We start from the raw sequence: 24,136 nt of genomic DNA on the forward strand, positions 1-24,136 counted from the left end.
TCCATGATACCTTCATCAGCAAGGAAGGTCTCGGCTAAGGGATCAGGTGATTCCAAAGTGCCAAGCCAAGGGGATTGAGAGTACGTATCGAAAGATGTCTTCGACACATGAGAATCAAAGGATGCAGAGTTTGAAGCCAAAACAATTTCCACATAATTGACTTCAGCGAGACTAAGCAGCATAACCTCGCCCCAAGTATCAACAAGATCTGGTGCAGGTATGACCCAGGGATCAGATTTGACCGAGATCATGTTGATAGAGGCAACATGAGGAGGTGGGAGTGGAAAAATTCCCATTAAGGCAGAATCTTTGAAGAGACTTGCCCCCACACTCTCATATGGAGCACTAAAGTGCTTGATGTACAGAACATTGCCATCCAAGGAGGAAGAGGCAAAGAAAGGTAGTTGGTCGACAGTGGTAATCTTCCCTTGATGGGGAAAATGAATCAAGCGAAATAAAGAGGAGGCCACGACATGCATGGCATGAGTCCAACTTCAGCCAAGTAGAAGATTATAATTGAGATTGGCATCAACAATTTCTACTTCCACTTGCATTGTCTTGCCTTCGAGGGTGATGGAAAGGTTAGGTAAGACACCGAAGGGTCGCGAATCGCACCCATTGAAAGCTTCCAAAGTGTTCGGAGACTGGTTCAGTGTAGGGGAACCAATAGCATTCCAACATGCGGTTGACATGATGCAAGTGGGAGTACCTTCATTGATGACAGTTCAGTGGATGGTCTTCTCATTGATGATTACCTGAATAAGAAAGGCAATCTAATGAGGAAGTTGTGGAACATGGTTTTCTAGATCAAAAAATATCAAATTGGAATCGGTGGGATCGATGCCCCCAATAGCTGACAGTAAAGATTTTTGCTACGATGGGCAGCTTTGGAGTACCTCGAGAGCCAACATGGCTGACGGCGCCTGAGCCATATCCTCAACAATATTGTAGTGCTAAGCAGCTTGGGCGTTGGGATTATACGAGGATTTCGACAGTACACCTCGAGAGGGTGGCCGTATAGCGAAATCAAGGTTAGGGCACTCAATATGCAGAGGGCCAGAACTCGGGGTAGAAGAAGAAGGTGTAGCTTCTTTCTCTTTCCCAGCTGCCGAAGCTGGAGTTTGATAGTCTTTCGATTGGGTAGCCACATTAATAGGCATGCTCATCATGAACACTTGAGATCCGGAGGAAGCAGATTAGGGTTGGTCTACCATTTGGGTCTGCTGAGACGGAAATGGCTCTTTGAGGACAACAGGGGTCCCTTTGAGCAGGCGACTAACTTCAGATCGTCGAGGAAAATCCTTAGTGTAGTGATCTTCCTCGCAAATGAGGCAGGGATACTTAGGTTTCCATTGCGAAGATTTGCCAGCAAACGATTTGGGAGGACCCTGTTTCGAGGCATCGGCTTTAGCTTTGCCTTTGCCTTTATTTTTCCCTTTTGAGGATTTGTCCGCTGCGGTAGACTGGATAGCATGGAACTCTAAGGTTTTACCAGGGCCAGATGGATTCCGAGATGAACTCTTAGGGATAGCATTCGAGACCGACTTCTGTTTGAAAGAAGTTTTAGCAGGGGTCTAGGATATTGAACCAACAACACCATCGACGGGAGGAAAAACTAGTGACTTTGATGTTGTGGGATTAGATGATGGACGTGGAGCATTGGGTAATAACTCGTATAAAGTTCCAGAAATAGAGTAACCTAGATCCAAGTACTGGGCGCGAGCGATGGCCTCCTCTTCAGTGATGCATCCACCCATAGCTATATCGCGAGCAATTAGGGCTACGAATGATTTGGTAAACCATTAAGTGAGCAACTGATCAACAATCTCGAACTTGATCAGGCGACGTCTACGTCTCCATTCATGGATGTGATTAGAGATGTGCGTCGCAGTATCTTGCTTAAGCGATTTGAGCAAATAGGTGCCAGTTTCATATTGAACTGACAGCTGAAAATGCATGAGGAAAGCCATGGCTAAAGAGTTAAAGTCATGGTAAGTACTTTGAGGTAGCTTGATGTACCATTTCACTGCAGCACTCGTGGGGGTTTGTTGGAAAAGATGAAGATGAATGGAATCGTCCACGTACAAGTTCAACGAGCACTAGAGGTGATATGTCATCACATGGGCCTGAGGATCTTCTTTAGCTTTTTCATCGAACTTTAGGTACTCACTTGGTATCTTGGACGACACCAGAGGCTAGTACAATGAATGAAGGATTGGATCATTCGTAAGGTGCGATACATTTGGCAACTCGAGTGTAGCCAAGAAAGGTAATTGAGTGTTAAAAGGCATGGGAGGTTGATAAGTGGGCCCATAGGGAGGAGCCCATCCCTGCTGGTAAGGATTTTAGCCCCACAGTGAGGGATTTTGGCCATATGGCATCTAAGGTTGCCCCCATTGCGGATTACCTTGACAATAGGGAGGATTTTGACCTGAATACCTTGGAACTGTCCAGGCATAGGTTGTTGATAAGAAATGTAGGGGTTAAAAGGCTGTTGAGCCTGTTGACCTTGGACATATGGATACGGGACCTGTTGTCCTTGAACATACGGTTGATGAACCTGTTGTCCCTGAACAAGAGGATTCTGGACATGCAGTCCTTGGGCATAAGGTTGATACACTTGTTACCCTTGGATGTAGGGATTTTGTACCTGATTCCCTTGGCCGACAGGATTCTAAACCTATTGACCTAGGACATGAGGATTTTGGGCCTGCTGCTACAGGACTTGACCTTGACCCTGCCCCTACAAGGGTTGACCTTGTTGATATGTATACAAGGGTTACTACTGCCCTGGTTGGTTTTTCTGTTGTAAGGGTTGACCTTGTGGTTGCAAAATTTGTCCCTGGGGCTGCAGAGGTTGGCCTTGCGAGGACATGGGTTGAGAGGTGTGCGGAGCACATTACATCTATTGTTGCGTGACTTGCTGCAACTGTTGTAAGGATTGACCTTGCGGTTGTTGCAGGTGACCTTGCTGCGGGATAATTTTCCCTTGATGTTGAGCGGAGAGCCCTTGCTGCAACAAAGGTTGCCCTTGCGGTAATAAAGGCTACCCTTGTTTTTGTAGAGGTTGCCCTTGTTGTTGTAAGGGCACTTGAACAGTGCCCGGGAAATTACCGAACTCAATCTGGCCATAGCCAGGCTGGATGTACTGGCCAGATTGGAGGGTGTAAGGTTGATTAACATTCCTTGAAAAGCATATGGAACGTAAGGATTTTGGTATTGGACTTGAGCCCCATAGGCCTGATGATACTAAACATTGCTCGATCTAGACGGATCAATGGGATTTTGAACCTGTTAGTACTGGACATTGCTTGATCCAGTAGGATCAGCAGGGTTATAAACAATACCAGAAGAAGGTTGGTTTATACCAAGCATGTGAGCTTGTGATCTGGTCACATTAGTGGCACCTGACACCATAGAAACATTCAGGTTCTGCCCCCCAGGCGATGGCAGAACCTGGCCACTAACTAGCGGAATGGAGGAACTAACAGAGACTATATTTGAAACTGTCGGTTGTGCCTGACGAGTAACTGGGATTGATGATACAAGAGTATTCGGAATGGTGGGTTGCACCAGGACTGAAGTAACAGCCTGTTGGGAAGTCGTGTCCGTAACGAATGGACCTGACGTAGGCTTAACGCCTGATGCCCATACAGGATTATGGTAAAGTGATGACACACTAGGTGTACCTAAAACCAACTATGCCAAAGACACATAGTTGGGTGGAAAACTGGCGGGAATACCTTTTGAAAAAGGGAAACCCTCAAGAGGAAATTGCAATTACAATTCTTCCCCCTTAGTAGTGTGTGGAGTAGAAACTTCGGACTCATCTAGAGATGTGATTGGAGCATCGCCTTTGGGTTCCATGTTTGAAAACAAACAACGACAAATGGTCGAACGAGTATGAGGGGATAGTTCCAAAGGAACACCCGGCTAGTCGTACAGACTATAAGGACGTTGCGGTGATATCACAACAGGGTCAAACAGAGGGTTCAGAGGGTAGATAACCAGTCCAAGCTGACCGTCAGTGGTCAACGAGTTCTCTGGAGTTCGAATAGTGTTGTTCGGAGATTCCGAGCCAAGATCAACAGATGACCCAATATCGAAAGTAGGCGGAGGACGAGATGACAATGGTTGAACACTCAAAACAATTGTGAGTTCAACATTTTGGTCCCCAAGTGACTCTGGTAACTCAGAAAACGGCTCCTCAAACAATCTTTTAGATGGAGGAGAGGAAGAGGAATTGGGTGAACCAGATAGTTCAGCCACGATGACCTTGTCTTAGTCGACGGAATAAATAACTTCAAGGATTTAAAATGTTCTTTTAAGGAAACTTACGATTTGGTCTCAAAAAAGACTAACATGGTGTTTTGGATCGTGGGCAATCAATTATTAAGGCGCATAAAAGATTGGTGCTCTTTCATTTTTTAAGAGTCGAGAAAGAAACAAAGATGACTCTATCGCTTTCGATTGGAAACGAGCTTGAAAGGACAAGTGCTCGAATGATATTTTAAGTTTAATGAGTCAAAAAGATCAAATGACTGCTCTAGATGATCTAGGTAAATAGGATTACCAGGCAACCGTGAATTGCAGAATACCTCCTGGCGAACCAAGAAGTACGAGCAGGCAATCTCCCCGAATGTTGTGTTTGGTGTATCATGTTTGCAAGGCGGCCGACTCGACTTCATAAGGATAAAAGGATTGCAGCCTAGTGGGGTCTCCCGTTATATACTCGACGGTACGGGGAGCACAAATCCATACTAGCATTGTCTAATGCCGAAGCTAACGACAGCTGCTAGGTTTAAAGACGCCAGAACACGTCTCTAGCCTAGACCTTCTAGATATGATCATTAATGTCAAATGCGCCTTAGGTTAATTGAATTCATTTTAAAGTTGATCTTGAGTTAAGTTTCAGTTTTCAGGTCTTAGCGATGCTACTCAAAAAACCTTAAATGCAACTAAATGAGACAAGACCCTTTCAATTCGATGAAATGCCTACACTAGAGAGGGTAGAAACTACTCAATCAAATGCAAACAATCAAGCAACTGAAAACGAAATGATCTTTCACTACCTTACTTTTTCAAAAAATAAACTAATGAAAAATGCATTCCAATTCCTAATTTCCTGACAAGCACTTATCTATTAGTCCTTTCAAAAACAAAAAATTATCTTCCTTTTTCAAATGCCGATGCAATTCTAGTCTTTTAAATGATGCAAATTATCATAACATAATGATGCAACAAGCTAGAATTTCATACTTTTTCATGAAACAACGAAACAAACTTTTTGCATACAATCTTTTAGTGAAAAAGTTCTCGAGACAATAAGCTCTCCAAGCAGATGAAAACATGAAAAGAGAAGTTCATTTAGATCAATGAAACACCGACTTTACCAAACACAAGACCAGCAATGTAATCCATGCCAGAAAAGAAACGTTTAGGCAAGTAAACGAAAATTTTTCAAACTTGTGCAAAAAGAGGTCAAAGTCGTAAAAAGGACCAAAACAAAATGCAAAGAGTAAGCACACCTACAACTCGACTTAGTGAGTTCACAAACTGCTGAATGGACGACCAACTAGATGCCCTAGTGTCGTTGGCCACTCAATGACTCAATCAATCAAGTAGAAAGATGATAAGTGAACAAGCAAACAAAACAAAATGAAAAGTAGCTTTCTAATCAAGGAGAAAACGGTCCAAAAGGCTTACGGGGTCAAAACCACAAGAGCAGAACACACTGGTCAAGATTGGGTTCAAGCCCTAATCTTCACTTACAGGCATCAGCGCGATTGCCTAACTGACAACAAGCGCCAGAGGCTGGTCGACGCGATTGTTTCTCAGCAACTCATGTTGGTCGGTGTGACTATCAGCGAATTAAGCATGCTGATCGAGGGAGCTAAGGAAAAATAAAATTAAAAATCGAAATAGGGACCAGATCTGCTACTATGAATTTTAGACTCAAACTAGTAAGCAGGAGAAAAGAAACAGAACCAAAGGGAAAATGTGGAACTAGAAAAGTTCTCACGAAATCATGAAATCCAAGACAAACAAAAGGATTGGGATCCCCAATGGAGTTGCCAATTTGTGGTGAAGTAAAATTATAAGTGTGGACACGAACGAATTCCTCTAGCCCAATAATGGGTCTAGCCACAATAGATACATTCTATGGAAGATTTCCTTAGGTTAGAATCAATCAAGAGGGCCTACCTCTTGGTTCGCTTATCTTGCTTGATGATGTCCTCGCTTGCTTGCTACAGTTATCTCTCACTCTCTTCTTCAAGCACCTGAAACAAGTAAACAACAACAAACAACAAACATGATAATAGACAAATTGCAATTCAACCTACTTAACAAGTCAAGAAACATTAAGCCATGAATATGTAATATTACAAAACATGTAGGAAATCAATCGATAGTTGCATATATTAATATCAAAGAGAGATTACAACCATTCATCTTGACGTTGCAGTCTTCCTCTGACAAGACAAGGTTCCCACACACTTCTACTAGCATTCCATGATGGCCTCAAGCAACAATAGTTTTAAGGCTCTTCCCTTTAGGCTTTACTCCAAACCAAATCACACTTCTCCCTCACACAACTAGATAGCTACAACTAGTAATAGCTTGCTTGTCTACTCCAAACCAAAATAGCATAAGCACCCTAATATCAACACTCTAACTAACACTAACACTAGCTTGTGTTTGGGAAGAAGGAAGGTTTATATAGGAAAAATGGATGGGAGATGGATCCTCTTCCCATGGGAGAAGGTCTTATCCCTTGAGGTAGTGCCATCATTATAGGGGAAAGGAGCCCAAACTTTCATCCTCGACCCCATCCGGCCAAACCATTTACCAAACTTTCGTTACAAAGCTTCTAAAGCTAGAAGCTTCAGCTCTAATTTAAAAAAATTCCATAATATGACCGACGCAACTGGAACATAGCTCAGTTTCTCCAGTCGGCGTGAGGAGTAGTGCTAATCTCTGCACATCGACGCGGGGGAGACAAAGGCCATTAGCACCGGTCTTGTAAACTAGCCAAAACATAAGTTTAAGGGGAAATGGTGCAAAAGGAAATTTATCTGCTCATTAAGAGGGACACAATGGGAGTTTCTTCATGAAGGCAAAGCATGCAGGGTTCACTGTAGAGGTCCTACAGGATCAAGGAACGGGAAGTACAGGGACAGTGACAAAATGTTGTGTAACAGTGACTCAACTCTTTTTGTATGATTCCTATCACTTGAAGGTTAGCTATCGAGGAGGGTCGTGGGGGTTGAGGGGTCTCACATCTTGTCTTGATGCTGTTTGGGGTTGTCCTTCGGGGTGTTAGGTTCCTTTCTTCCATATTGGTTGTGTTCCTAAGACCCCATGGAGCCTATTCTAGGTTAAGTGTCATTCTAGGGTCTAGTGGTGTGGGAATCCTAGTGTTCTAAGGGTTTATGTTGTATTATTGGCCCCTACCACCATCTCAGACAGTGTGGCAGATGCCTCTATTGTCCCTGGGTAGTGTTTTGGTCAACACCTTCACTATTCAGTGGCATTCCCATTATTTTGTTGTTTGGTGTCAAAAGTTAGCGAGGAATTGTATGCCTTAGCCACTTCTGAATACTTGGACCTAGCTGGGAAAGCATCCATGCAAATAGTTCATCGATTCATCCACCTCTTAGTTTTTGGCTATATTAATATGAGGTGATACTGTGTGGGAAGTGATTACCTTAGTCAGGGCTAAACATGGCTTAACTTTGGGTCTCTAAGTGTCATTGTCGATGTGCCATGACAGAGGGCAAGAGTCAAAAGAAAGGTCGCTTATTATTGAGAGCGGGATCACAAACGTCACAGTCACTTGCATCATCTAATTGAATACTTTGTAGCAAGGTATTAGGAGCACACTTTGGCCCAAGTATAGGAGGAACATACCAGGTTTGAGGGGGAATCCTCTTCTCACAGAACTTCCCTCTTAGATACAAAAGTCCTTACTGAGTGGGCCAATTGGATCTCTAATATAGGACAAACGAGGGGTAGATTTAATCAATACATGCAGATATTGTAGTTGTATTGGAAAATGAAATTCCTTATGGGGAAAACTCTTCTAGACCAACGTGATTCTAGGTTGGGCCTTCTTCAATCTTTGGATTACTTGGATGGGCATCTAATGGATTTTGATAATAGGTTGGAGATGATTGAACATTATCTCGACATCCCCCTTGCAGTAGGAAGTTCTTCGGCACATCAAAAAACCCCTATTATGGTGGTACGCTATGATTTAGACCCTTTAGATTGATTTTGTTATGGTTCTTGTTTATGACTATAATTCTGCAACTATTTTTGTTCAAGGCCACTTATGCTAGTATATTTTTATTAGTCTGGTTTATGTAGTTACTGTTAGTTCTTAGTTGTCTATCCCATCTCTAAGGAGAGTATATTTCTTGTTGTGGTCTTGTCTTCCCTATAAGAGACCTGATTGACTTATTGTAATTCTTTATGTAATCCCTTGTTTTTGTAGATAATAGAATTCACCCCATAAAAACAGAAAAAAATTATATATGTTAATTTTACTAATAATAATATTATTATTAATACTAATGAGAAAAATAATAATATTATTATTACTATGTGCTTAACCTTAATGTGATTGTGATTACTTAAATGTTATTAATAACAATAATATTCATAATAATCTTAATGTTGTTAATAACATTAATAAGAATATTATTATAATATAAGGTAAAATAATTTCATGTAATACTATTATATCTCATTATTACATTGATATTATTAATTTCATTAATACTATTAAAGTTATTAGTAATGTATTGTCAATATACCATCATTAATCTTTTTGACCACTATTAGTTTAGCATTGACCAATGGAACTTATAATGTTTAACAAAAGTAAATATTTATTTTTCAATATTATTTAAAAAACTAATTTTCAAACATTTGATTTGACCATAACTTGAAGGTCTTATTGTAACCTTTGCACAAGATAATGCTATGTGGATAATTATCTAACATATTTTATGCCATTATTTATGGATATGGTTGCAATATGCATGGATTATTTTAGATATTTGTGTAGTGATTTTTTATTCTTAAGCTTTGAAGGAAGTAAATAACATATTTACCATCAGTTACTTCTCACTATAATTTAATCAAGTCTTTGCATAAAAAATGGATCGAAATAATATGTAAATTACCAGGAGTTACTTCTCACCATTATTTATGTTTTCTTCAGGACTTATGTAGAACTGTAAATGTGTAGACTTACTAGTGGTTACTACCCACCAAAATTTATGCAAGTCGGTGTGAGCATGCAATTAATTTATCCACTTTATATCTCAATTCATTTGTTCCTTCCAAAGCACCAGTATAGTATTCCATTTTCTTATTAACAATTATTAACTTAGCTAACATAAATGAATGTAGATTATAAAATTTTATGCAATTTTTCCCATAACATAATTTTTAACGGAGTTGTCTTTAGTGCAACTTTTTGGACTTTCCGGTGCCCGAATTAGGTGGGAAAATTTGAGGTGAAATCTTGATTTGCCTTATTTAAACTCGTTTTTTGAGTGTATATATGGATTCAATACTGTGAAAAACCTCTAGGGCACTTCGATTGTGCAGGGGTTACCCATCAAACTGGTGATTTCAATAAATCTTGCTGAATTTTAGAGAAATCAAACTGGAAAACCTTCCAAAAAATCTTGCCGAATTTTTAACTTGAATGGTTTAGTATTAATAACGTTATTAGTATTATTAATATTATGTTATTAATACTATAATTTATATTAAAATTATATATATATATATATATATATATATATATATATATATATATATATATATATATATATATATAAGTCTTTGATTAATAAAAAAATCATTTACATCTAGAGCTTTTCCTAGGTCTGCTAAAAGGGAAACCAAACCAAGAGTAGAAGAAAAGTTTTCATCTCCAAGAAAAGTACCATAAACTACCAAACTAACTATGAGCTTGATAAAAATACAAAAAGCCTAATAACTGAGACTATACAAGACATCCTTCACTATTGTTCCTAATCATGAAGGCAACATGTTGCCAAGCAGTAGCCAAAAGAAAAATAACAAGCATTAGACCTTCAACCTTTTAGATTTTGAGACACCTCGATCAATGGAAGGATTGGGAGGATTCTATTTTTCCATTAGAATCTACCAAATCCTTGTTTGTCAAATCTCTACATTCCTTAAGCCATTAAGATTTTGACAACGCTTCCATGCTTGAGGAAATGCTGATGGAGGAGTTCTTGCAACCCAGATTAGCTAATTGATCACCAACTTTGTTTCCTGCTCCTTTTATATGCATAGGGATTATGATTGAGATACCTTGAAGAAGCCTATTGGTTCTGGAGATGAGGGATTCTAGATGCCAAATATGAGAGAGTTTTTCTGAGTTAGAACCATTCAAAAGTTTCTTGAGGATATTTATGACAATCCTCGAATCACCCTAAACAATCAGTTTGTGGAAACCTTTTTCCAAAGCATATTGCTGACCTGCTTATAGGGAAAAAAGCTCTGCATCATTGTTTGTACTAACCCTGATAGAGCCTATTGTAATGTATGTTGGGAGGCCATGATGATTGCAGAAGACTCCTCCAAAACCTGCATTGCCTAGATTTGTCTTTGAGCCACTATTGAAGTTAAATTTAAGGAAGCCCAAAGGAGGAGAGGACCAAAAAGATTGAGCGAATGGGACGAGGTGGGTAGTAGGATTCACAAATGAAGAGGAGGGAGGTGAGATGGAGAGGGCCTCGAGAATGGAAGACTCGGGTAGGGAAGTCGGCCAAATGATTGGCCCCCCATGAGATGGCAATAATGGATTCACAAATGTTTTTGAGGATTACTTTCCAGATAATTGCTTCACTTCTTGATGATCCCTTGAATATTCTATAGTTCCTTTCCTTCCAGATTGTCCATTAGACAAATCTCGAAAGGAGTATCTAAGGATTGTTGAGAACAAGACTTTGAAAGGGAATGCCAAGTAGTGATGAGATCCACAACATCAGCTTGAGAATTGTGATATGTTTACTTGAAGGTGATTGTTGCTTTCCTCCAAAAGTGCTCCGTAAAGGGGTAGTCATTAAAAATGTGATTTGGATGGTCCTTTGAAACCCCTTTTTCTAATTTTCTCCCAGGTTAGAGGGTGCTTCCTGGCCAAAAGCCAAAGGAAGGAGGTTACCTTGGGCCATAGACCTCACTGCCAGATGTGAGTCCATATCTCGTCTTTGGGGAAGTTTTCCAGATCTCCCATAAGATTATAATCCTCTTTAATAGTAAATTTACATGAGGACTTGAAACCCCATTGAAGGATGTCGACACCATCCTGGATATGAATTTTCCTTTCCTATAGTTCATTTTGGAGAATTTCCCAGTCCTCCTCCCAAATGGGGAAGCCCTAATCCTCCAGATATTTCCAAGTATGCCAATGACCTTCACTTGGTTGATCTTTCCAATATTGTGCCACTTGTATGTAGCTCTGGGCTTCCAATGTAGTAGAAATTTGTGATAGAATCTCTTGAGAAGAGAGCTTTGGAAGTTGCTGCCATGAATCAAACCAAAATTTGGTCAAGCCTCCATTACGAATTTCCCCAAAATAGTTATTTTGAATGATTTCCTTATTGTTGTCAGCCAAATTCCATGTGGAAGAGCCTCACGTGAGGTTGTGTCTGTGCAACTTGGAGTCTATGCTAAGTCCTTGACTGTATTTTTTGTCCCATATTAATTTCCAAAGATATTGACCCCCTTGAAGTCAATGCCACCAGAGTTTGGCCCCCATGACTCTGTTAAGCATCTCTGGATCCTTGAGTCATAATCCTCCTCTTGATTTGGTAAGACAGAGCGAACTCCAAGCCACAACCACCCACTTATGTTCCCGGGCCGCTCCTCCCTAAAGAAAAGAGCGCATTAGGTTACGCATTGAACGCATGACGCCTTTCGGTGTAGCTAGGACCAAAATTCTATAAATTGGGAGTGATTGAAGCACCAATTTGAGGAGAACTAATCTTCCTGGAAAATTTAAGGCCTTAAAGGTCCAATTGTTTAGTTTGGTGAGAATTATATCCAAAAGATCTCTCTAGTGAATAGTTTTCAACGAATTCTCTACTAGTGGGGCACCCAGATAAATGATCGAGAGAGAGGCTTGAGATAAACCTAAGAGACGGGCAAGATGGGCTTAAATGCTAGGATGTGTATTGAAGAAGAAATCTTGCGACTTGTTGGGTTAAATTTCAGTACCAGAGGCTAACATGAAGTCATTCAGAATGCGCTTGAAGGCCAAGGCTTCTTGAACCGAGGGATCGTCCATCAACATAGTGCCATCCGAAAATTGTTGGTGAGTTATGGGTGCCAACCAAGTGTTGAGACGAATGCCCCACATCTCACCATTAAGCATAGAATGTCTAAGATAACACCCGTGACCTTCAATAGCCATGACAAAAAGAAAAGGGGAGAGTGGGTCTCCTTGGCAAATACCTCGAGAGGCACTAAAGGTGGAGGAAGGGGAACCATTAATAAGGATAGAGAAGAAAGGGGAGGAAAATAAGGAAGCCACCCATTTAGCCCAATCATTAGAGAGACCAAAGGCTTTCAAAATTTGGAAAAGATAATCCCAACACAATTTATCAAATGCTTTTGACAAATCTTATTTGATTACCATACTTGATTTTGTGAACTTTTTCATAGTGTGTATAAGCTCATGCGCTACTATGATCTTGTCCAGGTTTGCTGACCCTCAACATATCCTGACTGCTCCTTGGAGATGAGCAAAGGAAACAAGGGTTTGAGTCTATTGACTGTGATCTTCGAAAGGATTTTGTACACCACGTTACAGAGTGTGATAGGTCTAAAGTTACTTGGATCTGTTGCTTGTGTCGATTTAGGTGCAAGAGTGAGGAAAGTGGCGTTTAGAGCAGGGATGATAGAGCGTTTTCTTTGCAATTCCTCTATTAAAGCTAATATCTCCTCTCCCAAGAATGCCCAACCTGCTTAGAAAAAATCTGAGGTGAAAGCATCCGGTCCAGGAGCCTTATTTTTTGGGAGGCTCATCATTGCTTCCTTAACTTCCTGCAAAGCAATTTCCTTCATCAATGTCGTGTTTTGGTCTTTAGTGACCAATCTTAGAATGTGGGCGATTATTTTCTCCATGACTTGTAATATGTTAGAGTTAGACTTTTTAAGGAGATCACTATAAAATGAAGTAAGTTCTTTTTCAATATCCCTATAATCAAAAGCCATTGCCCATTCTGTGCCATAAGTGAAAATATATAGTTATGATGCTTGTGTTTCAACATTAATTTGTAGAAAAACGAAATGTTCTTCTCCCCTTCCCACAATCATGAGATCTTAAATTTTTACATCCATAAAGTCTACTCCTACTTCCATCTTTCATTAATATCATAATTTAAACTTAATATTAAAACTATAATTTAATATTAATACTAGCACACTCAATAAAATAATTTAATACTATTACATATATTAGGTACCATAAACATTAAAAAAATACTAATATTATTTTACCCTCATATAAATATTTATCATGTATGAATTTTGTCTCAACATAATACCCTCATGTTATATTATTTTCTAAAATAAAATGAAAACCTAACCTAACTAGAGTATTATTTAACTTTTTTAAATTCAAATGATTTGTCTAGATTAATTGAAAATACAGCCTTTAAACCCCAAAAAAAATTCTTTTTTTTCAAGTACGATATATGAATGGCAATTAAAGGTGGAAAAAGCATTGGTCTCCATTGATTTTTTTATTTGCAGCCGGGGATAACTTGTCAGACGAGAGTCTACGGCTTTTAACGTGGTGACTTATGAGTCGTGAATGTTTTGAGTGGTGTCCCATCAATGAGCTGTCGGTTCAGTTTTTTCCTTTGTCTGGCCGGCTGGCCACGTGATTCCGATCCCCAACAATGTATGGTTGTGCATGTCAGTCTATTTCTTTTTGACCCGAGATAGAGTTGGTGCTGTCAATGGTCGGCCACTACGAAAACGCGCATTCAGACCTAAAACGCGCCTTCAGACATAAGCAAAAACCAGGGGTAAAGGGTTTCATGTGTATTGCTGTATTTCTGCATAGAGCGTGTTTCCTATTGCAATTCTTCACAGCTTCTCTCGGCACTGAGAAACTCCTAACTCATCGGCTCTCTTGCAGTCTCAGACTGAGTCGTACTCATCGCCATCCTTCACATCTCTCCCATCTCTGTGTCTATTTTCCAAATTGGAAATGGCCGCATCCTCCTCCACCGCTGCCTCTACTTCCACCTCCCTTAATTCCGCTTTTGATGTGTTTTTAAATCATAGAGGCCCCGATGTCAAAAATACCTTCGCCAGTCATCTCTACTGTCGGCTTACTTCGTACGGATTGAAGGTCTTTCTGGATCGGGAGGAATTGCGGCAGGGAGAGTATTTTAACTCTGAAATAGAAGGGGCTATTCGAACAGCCTCTGTGCACGTTGCCATTTTTTCCCCGGGATACGCTGACTCAACCTGGTGTCTAAATGAGCTCGTAATGATGCTGGAGTCAGGGGCTAAAATAATTCCAGTGTTTTACCAAGTGAAACCCGCTGATCTTAGATGGACCCAGGGCAAAGATACTGTGTATGCACAATCCCTGAAGAAACTTGGAGAGAAGACGGAGTATGAGGCTCAAACTGATCCTCAATCTCCTCAAAAGAAGCTGAGACACAATGCAGCCACTATTGAAGAGTGGCGAAATGCTCTTTCTAAAGTTTCCGGCATAAGCGGTTTCGAGCTGGAGGCGTGCAGGCGTGTAACGGTAAGCGTTCAAACATCCTTCCCGGTGTTTCTGTTACTTTATATTGATAGATATGCACATACTATGTTTCTCACTGGTTATATTGTTTTTCGCCAGTGACGAGGGCCTCTTGCTAGATAAGGTGGTTGAAAGTGTGTTGGGAAATGTGAATAAACCATTGGATGTAGCCAAATATCCAACCGGTTTAGAAGAAAAAGTTAGCGATTTTGAAAATCAAGTGTTATTGCAGCATCCACAGAGTGGAAGAAAAGTTCAGGTCGTAGGGATTGTTGGGTTAGGTGGTGTAGGAAAAACAACCCTTGCAAAAGAACTCTTCAATAGGAAAAGGAAGAGTTCAGGTTCAGGTTATGCCGGATCTTGCTTTTTAGATGATGTAAGAGAAAATGTAGTTAAAGGCTCTTTAATAATATTGCAGAGAAAACTTCTTAGGAGCTTGACTGGGTCAGATCTGCAGATAGAAAACAAAGCTGAAGCTATACAAATGCTTAAAAAACATCTCCTCTCTCACAAGATTTTATTAGTTTTAGATGATGTAGATAGCGTAGATCAGATTGATGAACTTGTGCCAGATCGAACTTGTATCCACTCAGATAGCTTAATATTGATTACATCTAGAGATAAGGATGTTCTCACGAGATCAGGGGTCGAAAACTCATTAATTTACAAGTTAGGCGGGCTAAGTACAGAACGCTCACTCAAGCTCTTTTGCCAGCATGCTTTCGGTCAGCCCGATCCACTCCCAGGATTTGAAAACTTGGCCCAGGACTTCGTAAATGCCTGTGATGGATTGCCTCTATCTCTGAAAGTGTTCGGTGGACTTCTCCATGGAAACAATGACCTGTCTTATTGGTCTGCCCAATTGGTTCAACTTCAAAAGAGACTTCCTGAAGACATTAAAAAAAGGCTTCAAATTAGTTATGAAGCCTTGAATGAAGATGAAAAACAAGTATTCTTAGATATTGCTTGTTTTTTCATTGGACAAAGAAGGGAAATGGCCATTAGCATATGGAACGTCTCAAAATGGGGAGGCTGGTTAGCATTACAAAATCTACAAAACAAGTGTCTGGTCGAAGTAGACTCCTCCAATCTGATACGTATGCATGATCACCTACGGGATCTTGCAATAAGTGAAGCCACTGTTAAGCAACCGTTTAGGTTTCGGCATTTTGATGACTTGGTGAAGCAATCAACTGTAAGTAGTCAATCCCTCAAATCCTCTTATATTTTATTCAATAAAGATCGGGGTTCATTATCTTACAAGAATGAATGACCCTGTAATCACTATCATTTTTTTTTTATGATGGGCAGGGAATAATAACCGTGCGGGGAATTAGAATGGTTCTTAGCGAATACCATGGTGATGATGATGATTTTGATTCTATTCAAATGACGAGGTTACACCTTGTTGATACTGAAGGTTCCCTCTTGGAACGCATTCTGAAGAGCGCCAAGTCGCCAAATCTCATATGGCTCCGCTGGAACAAGTGTCCACACTCATCTCTCCCTCTGATTCCAATGAAGAAGTTAATGTTTCTTCATGTGTCCGGGAACGAATTAGAAACATTGTGGCAACAAGAATCACAGGTAAATTGAAATTTGTTGTATAAATATTTCTTGTCTAGTGGTTATTATCAAAATAGCGTCTCGGAATAATTTGAAATGTTTAGTAGATGAGAATCGTGATCCACATATAAATATCTCTTTTGCAGCTCCCTTTATGTTTGGAGGAGTTGAACGTATCTGGATGTGTAAGGTTGAAGAACATATGGGGGTTGGCCCACCTGACAAAACTTCAGCGGTTAGATGTTAGTTGGTGCTCTCATTTAGAGGAATTGTCGGCAAAGGGATGTACGCAGCTGAAGAGGATACGGGGTTTGGAGCACGCCAGAGGACTTCAGAGGTTAGATGTTAGTGGGTGCGCTCAGTTAGATGAACTAAGTATGGGATGGATGCCATCTTTGGAGTACTTGTCAGCAGAGGGATGTACGCAGCTGAAGAGGATACGGGGTTTGAAGCACTCCGACGACTTCAGAGGTTAGATGTTAGTGGGTGCGCTCAGTTAGATGAACTAAGTATGGAATGGATGCCATCTTTGGAGTACTTGTCGGCAGAGGGATGTACGCAGCTGAAGAGGATACGGAGTTTGTTGCCCGCCACACGACTTCAGAGGTTAGATGTTAGTGGGTGCGCTCAGTTAGATGAACTAAGAATGGGAGGGTTGTCATCTTTGGAGTACTTGTCGGCAGAGGGATGTACGCAGCTGAAGAGGATAGGGGGTTTGGAGCAGGCCACAAAACTTAAGATGTTAAATGTTAGTGGGTGCGCTCAGTTAGAGCAGGGCACAAAACTAAGTTTGGAATTGTTGACATCTTTGGAGGAGTTGAGGGCAATTGGATGTACGAAGCTGAAGAGAATACGGGGCTTGTTGCAGTGTACACAGCTTCGAACGCTAGATCTCTGTGGGTGCTGTGAGTTAGAGGAGGTGGAATGTGTTGAACATTGTACGTGGTTGGAGGAGCTTGACCTCCGTCGGTGCCCCAAATTACAATGTCCAGTCTGGGAGTAGGCGGCGCTGGCGATTTAAAATCAAAACAAAAGAGGCGGTCATAAGACACTTCATAATTGGGGGTGTTCACAATTGGTATAGTACATGATCATTTTTATCTACAACATGATTTAGGGACATGATCATTTTATCTACAACATGATTTAGGGACACATATTTTATATGTTAAATCTGAAAAATGTATGGGTTAGCAGTCTGTTTAATGATCGTTGTTGAATGTTCTTTTTATTAGTTATACGCCTCCTTCCGTTTATTTATTTATTAACTTAAAAAAATGTTGTATGGACTGGTTGCCGATTGCTACCTCTGAAGATACCTTTCAGTTTGAGGTCCAAGTAGCTTGTACGCTCTACAAGTATTTGTTTTTTTTATAATGGTTTGAAAAGTTTTCATTAAAAATATATAAACTTTATTTTAGGACTCAAAATAATGTTTAAATTTTAATATTTTATTTTATTTTTAATAATGGATGAAAGCATATAAGGTATATAGGGATCGAGAATAAATACTGCACAGCAAATGAATTTGAATTTGTTAGACGTGGAAAGTAATGTAGAAATCAAATATATATTGAGATTTATATTGAAAATGTATGAGGTTGTTTTATTATTTATAATCATTATTTAAGTGGATACAAATATTAATATAGTTAGAATAGGTATTAATATATTTATTTATTAAATTGTAATTATTTATAAAATATATATGATTAGAAAGTAAATATTTTAATATATTTATTATTTAATTTTTTAAGAAATTGAAAGGGTGTAAAAATGAAAAAAAACGTTATTTTTTTGGTATTATATTGGTTTTTTTATTCTTAATTTTTAGTAAAATAAAAGTAATTAAAGATTATTAGAATAATTAAAATTTTAAAGGAAATAATAAAGATGGCTAATCAAATTTTATGTGAATATATATTATTTGATGGTTATAAGATAGATGAATTAAAGGAAAATTTATTTATTTTGTCTTTGGCTTTTTACTGTATTAATGGATAATACTTAGTTGGGATATGGTTTAAAAATACTCTTTAAGTAAACTAGGTATTAAAATCTAGAAACTCTAATATTTGCACATAAATATAGATGAACTTACTAAGGAAAATTATTATTATATTAAAGTATATATTTTTGTATTCTTAGAATTGTGAAACATATTGCTTTAGATAACAATTTTTTGAAAATGATTTTTTTTCACCTTGGCATAACTTTTGCCTCATGATTATGGAATGTTACTATTAATTGCCATTGGAACACTTCTTATATGTATTTTGGTATATAGGACTAAAGTAATCAAATTTCTTTGTTATGCGTTTAAAGTGAATTCATTACTTATTATCAGGGAACATGCTTCACTCATCATTGTAAATGTACAAGTTTTTTCTTTCTTTTCTATTTTTTAATGTGCTTTTCCTCATATTTGTGTTTTGGTTTGAATCATTTTTTTTCCAATTAAATTGTTTTATAAACCATTTCTGAAAGATTTTATATTGAATTTCATACACATATATCTACTTCTCTAAGTTTTAACATAATTTTTTCATTGTCTATCAACCAAATATATTTACATTTTGGATGAGTAAAAAAAATAGCCAAAATGTTGTTTTTGAAAGTGAGCATCATCTATGGGAGAGAAAGGAGCATGTGTGGAAAATGTCCCTATTGTGCAAGTTATGTTTTCCTAAAACAAAGTTGTTGAACCTTGACTAAAAAAAAGTATCATCAACTCACCAACAAAGAACCATCAAATATAACAAGCATTTGGTTTTCAATTCTATTTACATTATTCACATAAGAACGGACACATGCACTTATAGTTGTTTTCCAACATATTAGAAGTTGTCTAAAAGGTAAATGCTAATTTGAATGAGAAGATTATTCACAGATAAACCTACACATGCACTTGATAGTTGTTTTCCAACATATTAGAAGTTGTCTAAAATGTAAATGTTGATTTGAATGAGAAGATTATTCACACCTACACATGCACTTGATAGTTGTTTTCCAACATATTAGAAGTTGTCTAAAATGTAAATGTTGATTTGAATGAGAAGATTATTCACAGAAGAACCTACACATGCACTTGATAGTTGGTTTCCAACATATTAGAAGTTGTCTAAAAGGTAAACGCTGATTTGAATGAGAAGATGTGTGAAAACGTTTGCCAAAGGTTGTTCTAGGCAAGGTGATATTATTGGTAGTGGTTACAAAAGAACAAATTGTAGGAGCTTCAAGAAGATGAGTTTGTCTACATACATGTGGCAAACAAATGAAGGAGATCATAAAGGTCATGGAAAAGAAATCATTTATTACTTACTCAACGAACACATTAACTCAACAAGAATGACAAAATGAAGGCACATGATATATAGAATGGTAATGCAAATCTATACACTACAACAAACAGATAAAACATGGATAATAAGTAATTATAAACGCTGGAATAATAACTTAGTGTATTTTTGTGTAAAATATATGGATTGTTCTAAAAGAAAATTTATATGAATATGAAGTAGTGGTGTGATAAAATTTATATGAATGTAAGAAGTGTTGTGATACCACAATGTTTTGTAGCTTTAGTTTGTTTGAATGGGTGAGCATTAGATGTGTAACTTAGTGTATTTTTGTGTAAAATATATGTATTGGTCCAAAAGAAAATTTATATGAATCTGAAGTAGTGGTGTGATAAAATTTATATGAATGTAAGAAGTGTTGTGATACCACAATGTTTTGTAGCTTTAGTTTGTTGAATGAGTGAGCCTTAGATGTGTGAGCGTTAGATGAGTGAGTGTTAGATGGCTGAGCGTTAGATGGTTGAGTGTTAGATGTGTAAGAGCTAGATGTGAGATATTTTTTATATCCAACTTTTTATATTGTAATATTGTTTTTTATTAATAAATTTATGAACAATTTTTTAGATAAAAGAAAATATAATGTACATATCACATTATATACATATAAATAGTACCTATAAATTAACATCCATCTTACCATAACCATTTTTAAATTTAATTAATAAGCGCTTACAAATTTAATATTTACAATATAAAAAGATTTTTAATTATGAATATTTACCATGGATATTATTAACTTCTAAATATTTCTTTACAATACCATGGGACAATACCCAGAAGAGAAAGATAGAGACAGGGAGAAGAAAATCATAATACCATGGTTTTATCTGGACCATCTAAGATTTAGATTATGGATCTAGGATTTTAATTATTCTGTTACAATACCATGGGCCAATAACATAGTTTATCAATACCACATGCCCAAAAACGTAACTTATTTCAAAATCAAAATATTTTACAAATACTTTATTTTAATTTAACTTTTTAATATTTTTTAATTAAATCTATAATCAAAAAGTTTATAATAATTACTCTTGAGGTATATCTAAACCCTCCATCCTCACGACTACTAAAAATATTCCCATATAGATAAAACTGAGGTTTTAATAAATTAAAAGTGAGAATACTTTTATTATACATATGTGAAAGTTACATAATATAAATAATATTATAAAGAACTCAGATAGATGCATCCTAACCAAACGATCCAAGTGAAGAGAGAAAGCAAAGTGACTAAAAAATAATAAAGGAAAGATAGTGCATGATTCTTTTAAGTTTTTTATTATTGTTTTTTCTTTGACATGGTTGATCCAAATATAGGTTTAATATTTTATAACCAATTATATATATATATAAATTTAGATACTTTCTTAAATACAATACAATGGGATCATATTTAAGAAAGAGAGTGAGATGGAGGGGGAATAGAGTGGGGGAGGAGACATAGAGGTGGGAGAGACAAGGAGAAAGGGGGGAGGGCAGGGGGGGAGGGAGAAAGAACAAAGACATTGAAGGATAGAGGTGGAGAGAGAGAGAGAGAGAGTTACAAGGGAGAGATGAAGATGGAATTAGGGAGAGAGGAGACGAGGGAAAAAGAGAGAAAAGGAGAGGGTATAGATAGGCAAAGAAGGGGAAGAGAGAGACGAGGATACATAGATATGGAGGAGGAGAGAGCAGGAGAGTGAAAAGGAGAGAGGGAGGGAGATAGTGACAGAGTTGGCGGGTGGAGAGAGAGGGAGAGTGATGGGGGGGAGAGAGAGAGGGAGGTGGGAGAGAAAGGGAGAGAGAGGGAGGAGGAGAGAGAGGGAGAGTGTGATGGGGGGAGAGAGGAGGGAGGTGGGAGAGAGAGGAGAGAGGGGGGAGAGATATGGAGTTGAAGCGGAAGAAAGACATAGAGAGAGAAAGGTGGAGAGGGAGAGGGAGTGACAAGGGAGAGATGGAGAGATGATGAGGGAGAGAAGAGAAAGGGAAGAGAGAGAGAGGAGATAAGGGGAAGATACAGAGAGAGAAGGGGAAGAGAGGGAGGGAGAGTGAGATAGATAGCTATGGAGAGAGAGTGTGTATATTTTCGGGGTGAGAAGGAGGGACAAGGGAGATAGAGATATAGATGGAGGGGGAAGAGAGGGAAGAAGACAGAGGAAAATAAGGGGGGGATGAAGAGAGAGAAGAGAGAGAGAGAGAAGAGAGATAGTGGGAGAGGAAGAGGGAGAGAGATATAGATAGATAGATATGGAGAGAGAGTGTGTATGTTTGGGGATTGAGATAGAGAGACAGTGGGAGATAGAGATATACATGGAGGGGGTAGAGAGAGAGTGTATGTTTGCGGGCTGATATCGAGAGATAAAGGAGAGACAGAGGGAGATATAGATATAGATGGAGGGGGTGAGAGGGAATAAGAGAGAGATAGAGAGGGAGGGAGGAAGAGAGATAGATATGGAGAGAGAGAGAGAGAGAGAGAGAGAGAGAGAGATGTGTGTTTAGGGGGTTGAGATAGAGAAACAAATAAGGAGAGATGGATGGAGGTATAGATATAGATGACAGGGGAAGAGATGGAATAAGAGAAAGATAGAGAAATGGAGGGAGAGGCGAAGAGAGAGAGACGGGGAGAGAGGAGAGGGAGAGAGAGGAGAGAGGGAGGGGGAGTGAGAGAAGGAGAGAGGGAGGGAGATAGACACAAAATGGAAGGTGGAGAGAGAGGGAAGAATAAAGAGACACACAAAGACAAATACAGACATAGAAGTTAGATCTAGAAATTCATGAATATTTTGGTTTTTCACTAAAATATCCGTTTTGATTTTAGTGTAGTTGCTGATTTCTAATACTAATTTATCGCTTGCACTAGATGCATTGATTTCAATGTAGATGTAATTTCTAATATTATTTAATACTTTACACTAGATGCATTGATTTCAATGTAGATGTTGATTTCTACTCCTATTTGATTACTTGCACTGGATGCATTGGTTTCAATGTAGATATTGGTTTCTAATCCTATTTGATTACTTGCACTAGATTCATTGTTTTAGTGTAGATGTCGATTTATAATCCTATTTAATACCTTACACTAGATGCATTGATTTCAGTGTAGATGTCGATTTCTAATCCTATTTGATACCTTACACTAGATGCATTGATTTCAGTGTAAATGTTGATTTCTACTCCTATTTGATTGCTTGCACTAGATGCACTGGTTGAAGTGTAGATATTGATTTCTAATCCTATTTGATTGCTTGCATTAGATGCATTGATTTCAGTGTAGATATTGATTTCTAATCCTATTTTATTGCGTACACTAGATGCATATATTTCAATGTAGATGTTGATTTCTAATCATATTTGATTGTTTGCACTAAATGAATTAATTTTAGTGTAGATATTGATTTCTGATTTGATTCAACTAGATGTATGGTGTAAATCAATTTCAAAGTAATTAGATTGATATTGTGCATTGATTTCAGTGTAAGCACATCTCTGCCCCCTCCATCTATATCTCTATCTCCATTGTATCTCTTTCTTTATCTCTCTATCTCACCCCCAAAACATACACCTCTCTCTCTCTTCTCCATATCTATCTATCTCTCTGTTATAGACATTTTTGTGCCTTGCATGAAATCCAGAAACCAAGGGCTCCTAAGTCCCTAAAAATGTTGTTCTAACCACTAAAGAACAATGTCAACAATTACAGCGTCTCCCAGAAGTTCTCCACCAAAAACTGCTCAGAATAAGTCTAAATAGGATCATTTCAGCTGCTCCACTGGCCAGGTGCATTGCATTGCACCTAAAAATCCTGGCTAAGTGCGTTGCAACGCACCTAAATGCACTATGAGGGTGCGTTGGGCGAGAAATGACAAAATGGCAGTGTCATTCCGCGAGGTGGAGAGACAATGGAAGCTTCCAAAATCTCCTCCTATGACACTTGCCTCACTTAATTCGACCAAAGATGAGTAAGAGGCCTTCAGTCTCCAGTGGAAGCAAGAATTGACAGAGAGAAGACACTAATCAAATCACAATCTAACTCATCCTCCTTGCATACATCTATATATGGATCCCTCATCCCAGAGATCCAGAGGCTGGAATTTGCACATTGTATGGTCATTGAAAATTGCTATTGGTTTTGAGACAAATATTAGAGTATTGGGTGATTTATGCTTTGTTGGAGTGAAGAGGGGCTTCTTTGCTGGGAGGTTGATGCTGGATCAGGAACTACGGTTGTAACTCCTCTTGGATCTTCTTGTTTATCAATAAAAACTATTTGAGTTTTTCCTCCATGCTTTGTATCATTGATGCTTGTTACATTTGTATGGTTAACTTAAATTCTGATCCTAAGTTGTTTATGAATATAGATCCATGTCTTTGTATAGTGTTCTTCTTCTGTGATCTTACAGGTACTTGG

General features: G+C 38.4%; 1 protein-coding gene and 1 pseudogene across 1 annotated transcript; one reads left to right on the forward strand and one right to left on the reverse strand.

Moving 5' to 3' along the window:
• The window catches only part of LOC149267223 (kinesin-like protein KIN-14F), a 299,154-nt pseudogene that overhangs the window by 87,574 nt on the left and 187,444 nt on the right, over positions 1–24,136 (reverse strand).
• Positions 15,166–16,860, forward strand: LOC149267224 (disease resistance protein RPP2B-like). The gene is made up of 3 exons (XM_089431940.1): positions 15,166–16,013; positions 16,130–16,405; positions 16,531–16,860. Exons 1-3 carry the CDS (start codon positions 15,303–15,305, stop codon positions 16,858–16,860), a joined length of 1,317 nt encoding a protein of 438 aa, XP_089288066.1. The 5' UTR covers positions 15,166–15,302.

The sequence above is a fragment of the Pinus tabuliformis genome, chromosome 6 (genome assembly GCF_031772625.1).
Source record: "Pinus tabuliformis cultivar Carrire ecotype Pingquan chromosome 6, CPIR1, whole genome shotgun sequence".
Lineage (NCBI taxonomy): Eukaryota > Viridiplantae > Streptophyta > Pinopsida > Pinales > Pinaceae > Pinus > Pinus tabuliformis.

Coding starts and splice junctions, on each gene's coding strand:
- LOC149267224 (XM_089431940.1), top strand. CDS start 15,303: ATGCTTAAAAAACATCTCCTCTCTCACAAGATTTTATTAGTTTTAGAT. Junction 16,014..16,129: donor ACTTGGTGAAGCAATCAACT/GTAAGTAGTCAA, acceptor TATGATGGGCAG/GGAATAATAACCGTGCGGGG. Junction 16,406..16,530: donor TGTGGCAACAAGAATCACAG/GTAAATTGAAAT, acceptor TCTCTTTTGCAG/CTCCCTTTATGTTTGGAGGA.